Here is a 13658-nt window from a genome sequence, read left to right as displayed (position 1 = left end):
ATCTTTGGCACCTATGTAGATTTTAGGTAAAATATGTTAAGCGCTCCCTATAGAATTTCGGTCCTGAATAGTGCTCCACGACTCAAAAAGTTTGGGAAACACTGATCTAGGGGATTCAGGTTGAAAAAAACTGTTTTAGTGTGTCTGCGGGCAAAAAAGATCTATGGTTGAAGGACTGTACATCTAAGACTTGCTGAAACATTTCCCTGTGGAGACACCATTCCCCGGTCTGGGCTATCAGACCTTATCAAAACATTGATGCATTTGGGGCAAAACTGATTTTAAAATTGTGTCTTTATAAGAGTCTTTTTGCAGGTCACATGACACAGCTAAGGACCATAGTAAATTTCATCTCTCACAAATACAGCCTCAGATAACAAGATTACCTTTACTACAATTTACATCACGTACTTCTCTAGGGCCTAATGTACAATGTATAATTTTTTTGTGGGAATATTTCCTTAATTAAAACACATAACATGTGGATATATCTTTCACATTGGTTAAGTTATTAGGCAGTTAATGAATTTAACCAAACCAAAAAAAAAATTATTTACAGCCCAAATTTACACTGAATTTATATATTCACATACTGCCAAATAAAGGCGAGCAGACCTAAAGCCTTTTTATGACAGCACCATCTGCTTGAGTACAGTAGCTGGCAGGGCAGTAGTAGCTCTGCAGACATAAAAGTTAATGAAGATGTCAAAAAGAAAAGTCTTAACAACACACTAATAATCATAAATATTAAGTCAGAAAGCAGAGAGTTACAAACAGTACGGTGACCTGCAGCAAGGCAAGAGTTTATTATCTGCTTTTATTGCTCCTTCAGGATTAATCTGCTTCTTTATTTCATTCCAATTTGAAACGCATAATATGCAAATAATCTTCATTTTATTGTGTGCCACCTAATAAGGACTGCAGGATGTGTCACGGTTGGATATTGCACGCCACATGAAGACAAAGCGCGTTTATGAATGCCACAATGGTGAAGAGAAATATATGAGCTTTTGGATCTTGATAAGAAATATCAGTGACAGCTATGTCATTCGTCTATTCCAGGAAGACATTGCAGAGAAATAAAAATAAAGTGTTTATTATTGGACTTTATTGCAATGCACTAAACATACAGGGGTTTTTTTTAACATTTTTTTCAGAAAGAAATAAAAGGAAGAAAAGATAGGATTTGGCCATGCAGAAAATTTGAACTGTAGAGACGGCCTAAAATTGTGCTGCATGTACAGGTGAATATACGATTTACATGATAAGGGTGAATTCACACTGAGTAAACGCTAGCTTATTCTGAACGTAAAACACGTTCAGAATAAGCGGCGTCTAAAGCAGCTCCATTCATTTCTATGGGAGCGGGGATACGAGCGCTCCCCATTGAAATGAATGGGCTGCTTCTTTCACTCCGTGCAGTCCCATTGAAGTGAATGGGGAGTGCCGGCGTGTACGCTCCGGCATGAGCAGAGCTTGCCGTATACGCCGGCACTCCCCATTCACTTCAATGGGACTGCACGGAGTGAAAGAAGCAGCCCATTCATTTCTATGGGGAGCGCTCGTATCCCCGCTCCCATAGAAATGAATGGAGCTGCTTTAGACGCCGCTTATTCTGAACGTGTTTTACGTTCAGAATAAGCTAGCGTTTACTCAGTGTGAATGCACCCTAATAGGGCTCCAACGCTGAACAACAGAGGCATATTAGGAAAGTGTGGAATTATCTCTACAAAGGTATTTGGAATAAGTTTATACTGCAACAATTTAGTGCCGACAGACTCCCTTTAAGGCATCCTGGCAAGGTATGCTATAAATGTTTTCCAGGTAGGGAGTCCACTTCTGAAAGTCCCATCTAGCAAAAAAATTGAAGTCTTTGGGACTTTTCCATAGGAGAGAGTCAAAGAGATGGCTGCACATGTGTATGTCTTTATCTATTGTAGTTTCTCAAAACGTACAGGACCTATCAAGGCCCCATTCACATGGGGCAAGAGGGGGCGGATTTTGGCGCAGAATCTACGTCATAATCCGCCCCCTCACAATGGTGTTCCATGTAGACCGCCAGTGTGCTCTTTTCCGCTAGCGGCATGTTGCTGCTAGCAGAAAAAAGAAACAAGATGCCCTTTCTTCAGGCGGATTCTGCGGCTGAATCACCCGCGGTGTCCGCCTCGAAACAGCACCCTCTGGACCAGGCTCATTCATTTGGGCCTAATCCGCAGCGGAAAGCCGCAACGGGATGCCGTGCACTGCACCGGCATCCCGTTGCAGCAGCCGTGACGGAATATGACACACAGAATCCCTGTGGGAATGCAGCTTTATTCTTTGTGCACTGGTCTTAAATCATTTGTACTAAACGTCTGACAGTCATGGCAGGCAGAAATAGTAAAGCTACATTAACTCATGAAATGTCTATGGATTGCATTAATAAGTAAATATGCAAAAAGCAATGCATTTTATTCAATATCCATATTTGTAAAATAAAATTAAAAAATAATCACATTGTTTTGAAGCTGGGGACTGTAATTTTTGTCCCCCCAACTCCGACTCCATCCTAACCTGACTGACTTCAACTTCACACCCCTGGTTAGATTCAGGGGACCCTAAGTTATCTATCTGAGGGACTGGGTTAGTATGATGTGTGCTGGTGACAGCTTCCCTTTATATTTTTTACAAGAATTATTAATTTTATAATAAAAAGAAAATAAGGAATACACAGTGTGCAGAACTACCGTATACTGCCTAAAAATTTACAACGTTATGGTTTGGACAGGGAAATAAGAAAAACAGAAATCGTATATGACAGCAGTGATCCTAGATTGTCTCTCTTCATTGGGGGTCAATCAGTAAGGGGAGAGTCCCTTATAATGGCTTAGATACTGCAGAACGGCGTATTAGGGTCTAATTACACGCGGAGAATCTAGTAACCAGAAAACTGGTGTAGATGGCACACTGGTGGCACACTGCCTTCTCTCACTCCAAAGATTCACCACATTAGTGGTTCCGTGACCCCCTGGTCACAGAGTATTATGAAAGAGGACGGGGCAGGGCGGAGATGCCTTACCAAAACGTTCTATAACGGACGCCTGAAAACTGGAGTGAGCTATACTTGAAATCCACTCCCTGACTGGCATGAAGGTCAGAGACTCTTAAAAATTCAGGCACATGTCAACCCATTGAGGAAATGAATTAAGACTGGGATGTACAAAACACCAGTCTTAATAAAGTCCTCCCAGATTGATCCACATTCCTTCCACCTGCCTAGTACAAAATTAAAAGCACACTAAAGACAGAATACCAGTCACGGTGGGCATTTCTGCCACACAGTGCCAGCCTAATATTTGGAAAGAAACAGAGTCACTTTCTCTCATACAAATATATTTCTGAAAAAAATATTTACCGAAGAAAACAGACAGATAATCTTTAAAATATATATATATTATTTCAACATCACGAAGTAAAACCGAGAAAAAGTATTATATTTCTAATATAGTATGGGGGGGGGGGGAAGATAAATAAAAAAGAAAGCATGTCGATAAGCCAGAAACTTTGCCAAAAGCTGCAAAAGGTCACATTTTCATAAATGCTGTAAATAAGGCTTTACAGAAGGAGATCATTAATTACACATTCAGCATGGAAAGTACAGATGCCTCTTGGATATTCTGAGTGCCTGCCTTCTGTGTGGTTACACAGAGGAACATATGGGGAATAAAAAGCCATGGAAAGCATTACATTGTGTGCCTGATGCAAGTCTGCAAAGAACGAAGCAGCTGCACATACCAAATATTAAGGAAACACTTGTCCGTAACAATGAGCAGTTTGGCAAACAATTCCTCACAAGGGCTCACAGGTCCTCCAAATCCAAAGGCTCTTCTTACTTCTGGAAAGTGAGAGGCTTCTCTACTACTCAAGTCTGTGGCATTCACTATACAAAGGAAGAAGCTCTTCAGAAGCCTCTCCAAACAGACATCCAAGCAAATTCCAGATATTTCTGCAGATGCTTTGTAGATCATGTGGTGACCAAATTCAGAAAAAGTAACCAAGCTAGACATTCAACAAGAAACTGAAGTAGTTGTCCACACCATGTCTCTACTTCCATTTATTAGCTACCATTTGGTTCCTTTCAGTAATTCCAAGCTTTTCAATATAACATATGTGGCAATCATATTCTCCATGCTCCAGGTACAGAAATAAAGGAGATGCGGTTAGTTGGGTCAAAAGAACCTCTTTCAAGAGCAACCAGTGTGACTACATTGGTATTACACCAGCCAAACTGAAGGAGCTTTACATATTAAAGGGTTAAACTTCCAGGGATTGGAGCGACCCACCTCTCGCAGTTGTGTTAGGGAGCATGAATTGTCCTTTGCTCCTAATGAATATATTCGTCATGGAGTTAGAAGGACATAAATAAGAAACGGAATAATGGTGGAAAAATGTATAAACCAATGAACACAATACTTACAGTACTTATTAGATCCACTTATGTAAAAGCTACACTGCTTCCCATAAGTATTTGTTTAAACAGTCACTAACTTTTCACTAAACTTAATGCTTAATTCACAGAATACCCCATCCTGAACATACTTGCAAATCAGTTTCATTAAACAAAAAAAAAAATGGCTTCTATCATTCTGCTGACCCCACCTGTTACTAAAAATAAAGGAAGTGGGTGGGTGGTCCAACAGATCCTCCACAAGCACAATTTCTAAAAAAGAACTTCTATGCTCTCACCTGTGTGCGAGGTTCTCTGCATCTACTCACAGGACACCGAAGGTACATTTATTACTGCAGAGAGCCATGCCTGTGATGGGATGCCGACTACAAAAATCATGCAAGTTAATCTTTTTTTTTTTTTTTTTTTTTTTTTTTATGTAGATTGTGAGCCCCATATAGAGATCACAATCGACTTTTTTTTTTCATTTAAGTATGTCTTTATAGAATGGGAGGAAATCCACACAAACAGGGGGAGAACATACAAACTCCTTGCAGATGTTGTTCCTGGTGGGATTCAAACCCAGGACCCCAGAGCTGCAAGGCTGCAGTGCTAACCACTGAGCGACCGTGTTGCCCCTGCAAGTTAATTATCTTGCAAAAAGAATATGTTATTGTAGGACTACAGACATTGTTTAGTAGACACTAGGCATATATAAGAATCGCCTAGTACCATAGCTAGCATAAAAGTATAATCCAAAGACAATTGGATGTGGCTTAGTCTACTCCTCAGTCTCAAGTTGCAAGCAAAATGTAATATTATTCACAGAATAAAAAAGAACAAACACACACATTTGAAGGGTTAGACATCAACAGAGGAAGACTCTACATGATTTGTAAGTTCCATTGAATACTCAGGTACCCTTTAACTATGCTGCTGGACTGATGCCATGAAGTTATTAAAGAGGACCTTTCATGTCCTTACAGAAGTGTGGGTTACATTCCGCTAAAAAGACAACACTGCACTGAATTCAGCACATTGTTGGTTTTCCTGGAATGTGCCCTGATGCTAGAGCATCGGGGCGCATACTGGAAAAGCTGACAGTGCACGGAATTCAGTGGTATATAATACCGCACATCTCAGAGGACATGAAAGTTCCCCTTTAAATTACTCCTTTTAAGCATGGACAGAATAGAGAAATGAATGGATAACTGACAAATGATTCTGAATCATTTCCCACAAAACTATATATTAATCTGCTCAGATCTTTCCGCTCTACATGCTGTCATGCACTTTACAAAACATTATCATGGTCAAAGGGAATCTACCATGAGAAACCAGCTCCATAGATGTTAGAATCACCTAAATCTAACAGCATTTTCCCCCTTGTGACTGGTGCCGCCATTGCCAACATGCTGATGATTTTGTCAGTATGTAAGTGAGCTCTTTGAAGCAACAAGAGCGTTGGCAATTACCTTGTTGGAATAATGGGAATACTCCAAAGAACTATTTGCATATTGAGATAAATAAGGTTTCCTCAGCAACAGAGAGTCAAAAAGGGAAAACACTGTTTGATTCAGGTGATCCTAACCTATCCATCTGCATGGCTGGGTTGGTATTCTGTGTTCTGATGACAGACTCCCTTTAAGTTCCATCGTTAAATAGTTAAACAAAGGGAGGAAGGGCCCATATGACATCACTGGATCAGACCTAGGTTGATTTAGATATTACAGAAGACAATTATTTTACCATCAACTAAATGGATTTACTAACTATACATACCTGCATAACTACTAGAGATGGGCTGTTCAGCCAGATGCTTTGGCTGTGTAGGTGGCGGTTGTGGCTTGGGAGCCGGAGGACCTGGTTCTCTCATACGATTGATAACATTTTCTGAAAGCTGTTGACAAAAAAAAAAAAAAAAGAAAAAGAAATCACAAAACTTATAAACAACACTGCGAAAACTCATGAAAGGTAGCTTCATGTCAGACCCAGTTCACATTTGCGTTCGTTATTCCATTCGGGAAGACCGCTTGGGCACCCACCGAACGAAATACTGAACGCATTAAAAAGCAGTGAGCAAAGAAGGCACACGGACCCCATAGACTATAATGGGGTCCGTGTGTTTTCCGCTCGGTGTCTGCACAAATCACGCGGCGAGAAAAGTGCTGCTTGAAGTACTTTTCCTCCACATGAATCGTGCGGACGCACACAGACCCCATTGTAGTCTATGAGGTCCATCTGCTTTCTTTGCTCACTGCTTATTAATGCGTTCAGTATTTCGTTCGGAGGATGTGGGATTTAATAGCAAGGGAAAGTGGAGAAGGTAGGGGTACACAGAGACTGCGAGCAGAGAGAAGAATCATGGGAACTGTAGTTTGTTCACAGATTCACTGTATGTATGTAACAGTGATACAAGGAGCAGCAATTAAAATAAGCCAAGCAAAGGCTGCACAAGGGAACAGTAAGTACTTAGCACTGCTGCAAATGCATTTACAGTGAATTTCTGGAAGCTGGATAACCCCTTTAATATTTGAGGGACAAATTGTACTTCATAATGGTATCATTTAATATTCAGTACAATGTACTGGAAAGCTGGGAATCTGACTGCTGGTTTACATACATTTGTCTATATATTCAGCCCCACAAATAGAGCTCTGTGGAGAAAGCAATCTTCTGACACTGTACTGTAGCCTCTAATCCATGAACCTAGCTTTATTACAGGAGCCCAGAGTATCAGAGTGCAACAGCAGCTATTATTTAAGTGTCCTTTCTAGCAGGCTCATCCTAACCCTCCCCTCTTCATAGACTAATATGTAGAAATTAATTCAGCCTCAAAAGTGGCTAATAAGATATATTGCCAAGTTTCTTGATTTAACATGTACAGTACTATTCATTTATGAAAAGTTATTTATAACTGGAAGTTACTGCTGCAGCTCAAGAAGGATAGGTGATGTTATAGCAATGGGAAGAAAAATGGGAAAGAAAATGGGAAGAAAAATCTGTCAGAAATTTTGGTGGGACACTTGCAACCAACTCTTCTCCTTAAAAAAAATAACTAAAGTTACCCCAGTATTGCAATTTCAGAAGAGAGAATAGTACACAGCCAGATAGTTCCTGACAGTGGGAGAGTTACACTATGTTGAAACTCTTTGATGTACAAGTTGCGGTGCTCCTTTACGCATTTATCCATATGCCATCATAAAGGGATGTCAAGTTTTGAGAGTGTGTGTGCGAGGACATGATACAAAACATAAAATAGACAGACCAGAGATTCCTATAGAGCTGGGATCTGTTGATAAGGGGAGGTTGTAAATACACTGCATTACATATTTTAGGCAGTTCCTGAGTTATAGCTTGTATTATAGCCAATGACCATTTTGCTAGTTGCCACTGAAAACAGTCAACCAGCAAGTTTACAAACACACTGAATACAGCAAGTTTGGCTAGGGTCACATCTGCAAATGTTCGGTTAGCATGTTGGGCTGTTTTTCTTGGTAAATAAATGGCATACCGCATCATAGTTAGTGAGGTCTACCAGCCACCATTAGTATCAGTTATATGATGGATACAGCACCACCATTGTCTTTCATTTCTGGTTCTGACAAGTGAACAAAAGATGGAAATACTCTACCAGTGCAGATGTGAACCCATCCTAGGCTGAGGAACCTGTATGTATGGCACTATTACTTTTTCTTTCATGGGAAAACTATACAGTACAGTGAATGGCTCATCTACAAGAATTTCCAGAGCTGGGTTTGTGCAGACACTGAGCCGGCAAGGAATGTTGGGAGATTTTAGTGACAAATGGCTATTGTGTCTCCCTCCAGAAGTTTAAAGGTAATGGCAGAATGGCAGGCAGTCTGGTTACCTAGGCAACTGTACGACATTAAAAGTCTGTTCATCAAATGATGGCGTAGCTACACTGCTATAGGAGGAGCGGTTTGCTTTACACAGAGAATCACGCGTGGAATATTCTAGCCATATTCTGTTTTCTCTACCAAGGTCAAAACAACAGCTAAAAGAATAGGACATAGAAGTAGTCTAAGCCATCCCCTTTACTGGGGCCCATCAGTTCTCCTAACACATTGGTTTTCCAAAACACTTGAACACCTAGTACACGTAAACCAGGAGCGGTAATAAATGTTTGCCATGCCGGCAATCCCACGATTAGTAAAACACTCCCCTGTTTTTCCTCACCCACACAACAAAGGAGGCTGTCTATCAATCAGAGCCACTGGATAGAAGCTAATGGCATTTCTCACTAAGTCTGACTACAGTGCTGGGTAAAATTAGACTTTGTGATTCCACACTTTATTAGGCAACTATTAAGAAGACCTTTCACCACCCTCAATTATTCCAGCTATTTACATCATTTAATAGCTGCTGCTCCACTGGTTCCAGTACAGTTGGAATATTTCTCCAGCCCTCACCATTCCTGAGCAATCAATGCTGTTAGTTTTGATGCCTAATATGCTATTTTGGCTCTGTACTGTCAGGAGGGCGGTGTCAGACAGGAGAAGAAAGGGGTGAGACTGAGCTGTGACACTGGCTGCCTCTGATTGGTGCTCTGAATTACACTCCGTACCTGACACCACCCTTCTGACATTACAGCGTCTAAATAGTACAACAGACGCCAAAGTTAACTGTTCATGTTGCCCAGGAACGGTGGGGGCTACAGAGAAAATTCCATTACTGTTCCGCCAGGTGTACTGGACAATCCCCTTCACAACAGACATAGCTATGGCAAAAACATAGAGAGATGTCCACAGCTCTTAGATTTGTTGGTATAATAGAGTCAGTTTAATCCTTAAAGGGGTTGTTCCGGCACAAGGATCCTATCTATAATGCTTGTTAATGTGAATGTAAGACTTTTTCTAAATACATTGCTTCAGCAAAACTGCTTTGTTTGTACACTATATTACTTTATTCATTTTTTTGTGGCCACAGCCCTGACCTGAGTCAAGTGATGTATCAGCCTGCTCTCAGGGGGGAGGGAGGAGGAGCTAAGTGCACGGGAGCGAGCCTGGAGGGGGGGTAGTTTACCCTTTGGGGGAAGGGGCCGCCAATGCAGGGTTAGACGCCGGCACAGGTGAAGCCAGCAACATCGCTATGCCCTGCATCGCTTCTGCCACTGCTGGCTTCATGCAGGGCAGAAGCATAGCGATGTTGCTGGCTTCACCTGTGCCGGCGTCTAACACTCCCCGGCATCCGCTGTAATAGAGAGGCGAATGCTGGGGACAGCTAGACGCCGGCACAGGTGAAGCCAGCAACATCGCTATGCTTCTGCCCTGCATGAAGCCAGCAGTGGCAGAAGCGATGCTGTTATTACGCTCCGGGGTCACATATGCAAAGCCAAGCGGCGAGAAGCTGCCGGCCCTGCGTGCGCACTCATACACCAGTCTAGCCTTCACAATGCATTGTGAAGGCTAGACTGGTATATGAGCGCACACGCAGGGCTGGCGGCATCTCGCCGCTTGGCTTTGCATATGTGACCCCGCCCACCAATGACGAAACAAAGCCGAAAGACTGAAGATTTCAGAGAAACGAAGACGGGTGAGTATGCGACGTGGGACAACCCCTTTAAGTACCCGAAAAAATGCCCTCCGGTTAGGGCAAAAAATAGTCCAATAACATAACAAAAAAAGTCTTCAGCACAGAGGGTATATTTGATTTAAAAAATATTACTTTTTTCACAAAAACATAAAATGATCGCAAAAAGCACCAGATATGAAAAAGGTAAGTGGAAAAAACTCACAACATATGTGTATGCGGTATTCAGATGAGCTGGCCTACGCGTTTCAGGACCTTCGTCCCTTACTCATGGCGATGTATAGATATGGCAGCCTGTAGTCAGAAGCCTGCTGGTTCACCCCTGCACCTCGGTTTCCATTCTTCAGGTCTGCTTGGGGACCCGAAGAACGATAACCTAACCCATTTAAAAAGAGGTTACAAGCTGAAACCCGAAGACCCCCATAGACTATAATAGGGTCCAATGGATTTCTGAGCAAAAAATGCACAGAGAAAAGTACTGCTTGCAGGACTTTTTGCGCCACATTTTTTAGGCGGGTTCGGAGATGGGGAAACCCCGAACGGAATACTGGTGCAGGTGTGAACCTGGCCTGAGCTCCGCCATGAGTGTCTCTGGAGTGTTTATCATAATAGACACATATTATCGAGTTGTCACACAAGCGATTTCCCAGTAACCCACAGTGCCACCTCAGTGGGAGGGAAACTACCTGGTGACTGGAGGCAACCTTGAGGAAGGTCACATTTGGCAAAAGGAGAGCAGGTCAGCCAAAACTTTTAGATCAGTAACTGCAGTGAGAATGTTCTTGACTTCCCAAGCTGTCCAGTGCAGCATCCATATAGTTACTACAGTATATATCAGACACGTATAGTTACTATATATCAGACACAATACACAGAATACAGGAGGAACAGTTTATTGCACTGACTGCTAGGCATGCATCAAGTGGAACTACCGGGCAGCCGTAAAGCACGATGCAGACACTCCTGAGGCGCAGCAGCACACGGCCACACTGATGACAGTAGCTCGGAGGTAACAAGGTCTGGGTCACCTAATACAGCCTGCACAGCTCATGCCATGTGTGACGCCCTTGTCACGTCCTCCGCCATCACTCACCCGGATTCCTTTAACCACTGTGATGTTATCATTCTCGTCCGCCTCGAAGGAGACTCTCCTGGTGCTGCCCGTGCTTCCCATGTCACACAGTCCGCCTGGCAGCCGCTATCCCAGGGACAGCAGCTGGGTCATACAGTAAAGGCCGCAACTAGGGGACACAAACCGGCAGAGACCCATCAACTACAACGCCGCCGATTGGTCACTAGGGAGGAAGCCACGCCTACAAGTGGTGATATTGGCTGCTCATTGGTGTGTGGGTGACTGGACGACGCAGAAGCGGAAAGTTTCTTCACTAGGTGGAAAGTGAATGGAGTGTCAGGTCTGTTGTGGTAGTCTGAGACACTCGTGTGGAGCTCCTCGGGGCCTCTCTGAAGAAACAGCGCTCCTCATGTCCTGGACGAGTCTGCATAACTCATGTCATACAAGATGTGTGACATATGTGTATTTGATAGAGGGATAGTCATCTTACTGGGGGATTTTGTTTTATTTTTTGCTTCTTGCAATAATGTCAGATGCATCAACCATTAGAAAACAAGGTAAAGTTCTGTTCACACAAAGCTTTACTCGTGCTGTGTTCTTCACGGTGTACATTAGATTCCGCATCAGATTGTATAGAGAATCCATTCCTGATGAGCTGTTCTGCCTCTTTGTGGAAGAGAAAGTACCTGATGGCCAATGTGATCTATGCAATCATTTTGTACAACTTTTTTTTCTTTGAGAAATGATCTGAAAATACTTTCGGCTCCATCTGTTGTTTACATGCCATGCCACTGATGATGGGCAACAACTCTTATGGCCCAATTCACATCTGCCAGATTTTTTATCCACAGGATAGGTCATAAGTTTGTGATTTGTGGAGGTCCAACTTCAGTACCCCACAGATTTCAGGCGCTGAAATCTACTTGCATAGTGGATGGGATTCATGCGAATCCAATCCCCACTTTGCGGAAAAAATCGCAGCAAAACTGTTGCGGTTTTGAAAATCGCAGCATGTCAATTATATCAACGGAAACGCGGCGGCTTCCCCATAGATATAATTGTAACAGAAAGTCTGCAGAGGAAAACTGTGAACTTTCTGTTCAAAGCGCTGCAGGAAGAACCGCGATGCATTCACGTCGCGGTTGTTCCCGCAGCACTTTAGCGCTGCATTTATAGCGCATGGGGCCTTAGCCTAAGGCTGGATTCACACTTGCTTTGGAGATTCCATCTCAGAAACCGCTTAAAATCAGCGGAGAGAAAAGTCTTTCAAGAAGGACTTTTAATTGGTGGACCCCATTATAGTGTATAGTTATATATGTGCACCTGAATGCTAATGGGAATCTATCGTAATAATAATAAATTTTATGTATATATTGCCATCATATTCTGCAGCGCTGTACAATTTGTAGGGTTCAAATACAGACAGATACATAACAAAGAACGTCATTTCACACAATGGGACTGAGGGCCCTGCTCGCAAGAGCTTACAATCTATCGTAATTGGAGCTGCACAACAGCATCGCCCACTGTATAGCTATGGTTCTGGGGAAGTGCAGCACCACTCCTAGTACTTGAGGAGGAGAGCCTGAATGTGCTTCCCGTCCACGGTTACAGCTTCTGGTGCCCAGATCCTTCCGGAACAGTCAATTTGTGAAAGGTCTGCTTGTCAGACTCTGGCAGATTACATACTGTTAACTTATCCTGTGGATAGGCCATCATTATGAAAAATGTATTTGGGGCCAGACAACACCTTTAATTGTCTCTACACAGTATAATGCTCCACTATAATGGCCCTCTCACAGTAATGTGAACGAAAATGAGGAAAAAAGCCAAGAGAATGTAGAACACCACTGAAAAAGGTAATAGGATACCAGAGAGAGGGTTTACTACAAATACATTTATTGGTTCCACAGATAGTAGAGAGGCAATGCACAGTGGCCCCTGCACACAGTATTACGCCCCATAGTGGCCCCTGCACACAGTATTACGCCCCATAGTGGCCCCTGCACACAGTATTATGCCCCATAGTGGCCCCTGCACACAGTATTATGCCCCATAGTGGCCCCTGCACACAGTATTATGCCCCATAGTGGCCTCTGCACACAGTATTACGCCCCATAGTGGCTCCTGCACACAGTATTATGTCCCATAGTGGTTCCTGCACACAGTATTATGCCCCATAGTGGCCCCTGCACACAGTATTATGCCCCATAATGGCCCCTTCACACAGTATTATGCCCCATAGTGGCCCCTGCACACAGTATTATGCCCCATAGTGGCCCCTGCACACAGTATTACGCCCCATAGTGGCTCCTGCACACAGTATTATGTCCCATAGTGGTTCCTGCACACAGTATTATGCCCCATAGTGGCCCCTGCACACAGTATTATGCCCCATAATGGCCCCTTCACACAGTATTATGCCCCATAGTGGCCCCTGCACACAGTATTATGTCCCATAGTGGCCCCTGCACACAGTATTACGTCCCATATTGGCCCTGCACACAGTATTATCCCCCATAGTGGCCCCTGCACACACAGTATTACACCCCATAGTAGCTCCAGTACACAGTATGGGTGCATTCAGACTACGTAACGCCGGGCGTG

At 43.1% G+C, this 13658-nt stretch overlaps 1 protein-coding gene across 2 annotated transcripts in view; it reads right to left on the bottom strand.

Annotated features, from left to right (window-relative positions):
* Nucleotides 1–11267, bottom strand: part of CHCHD3 (coiled-coil-helix-coiled-coil-helix domain containing 3) — a 103394-nt gene extending 92127 nt beyond the window's left edge. Inside the window, exons 1-2 of one of the 2 annotated variants that reach the window (XM_075273924.1) lie at nt 11073–11267; nt 6209–6326 (exon numbers count right to left, since the gene is read on the bottom strand). In XM_075273924.1, coding sequence (XP_075130025.1) covers nt 6209–6326; nt 11073–11153 — 199 coding nt within the window. In that variant the 5' untranslated portion in view covers nt 11154–11267. The remainder of the gene's footprint in view (nt 1–6208; nt 6327–11072) is intronic. The other variant, XM_075273923.1, reaches the window with a different exon arrangement.
* Between the last annotated feature and the right edge of the window lie 2391 nt (nt 11268–13658).

Source organism: Leptodactylus fuscus, chromosome 5, assembly GCF_031893055.1.
Source record: "Leptodactylus fuscus isolate aLepFus1 chromosome 5, aLepFus1.hap2, whole genome shotgun sequence".
Lineage (NCBI taxonomy): Eukaryota > Metazoa > Chordata > Amphibia > Anura > Leptodactylidae > Leptodactylus > Leptodactylus fuscus.
This window is presented reverse-complemented; position numbering and strand designations above follow the sequence as displayed.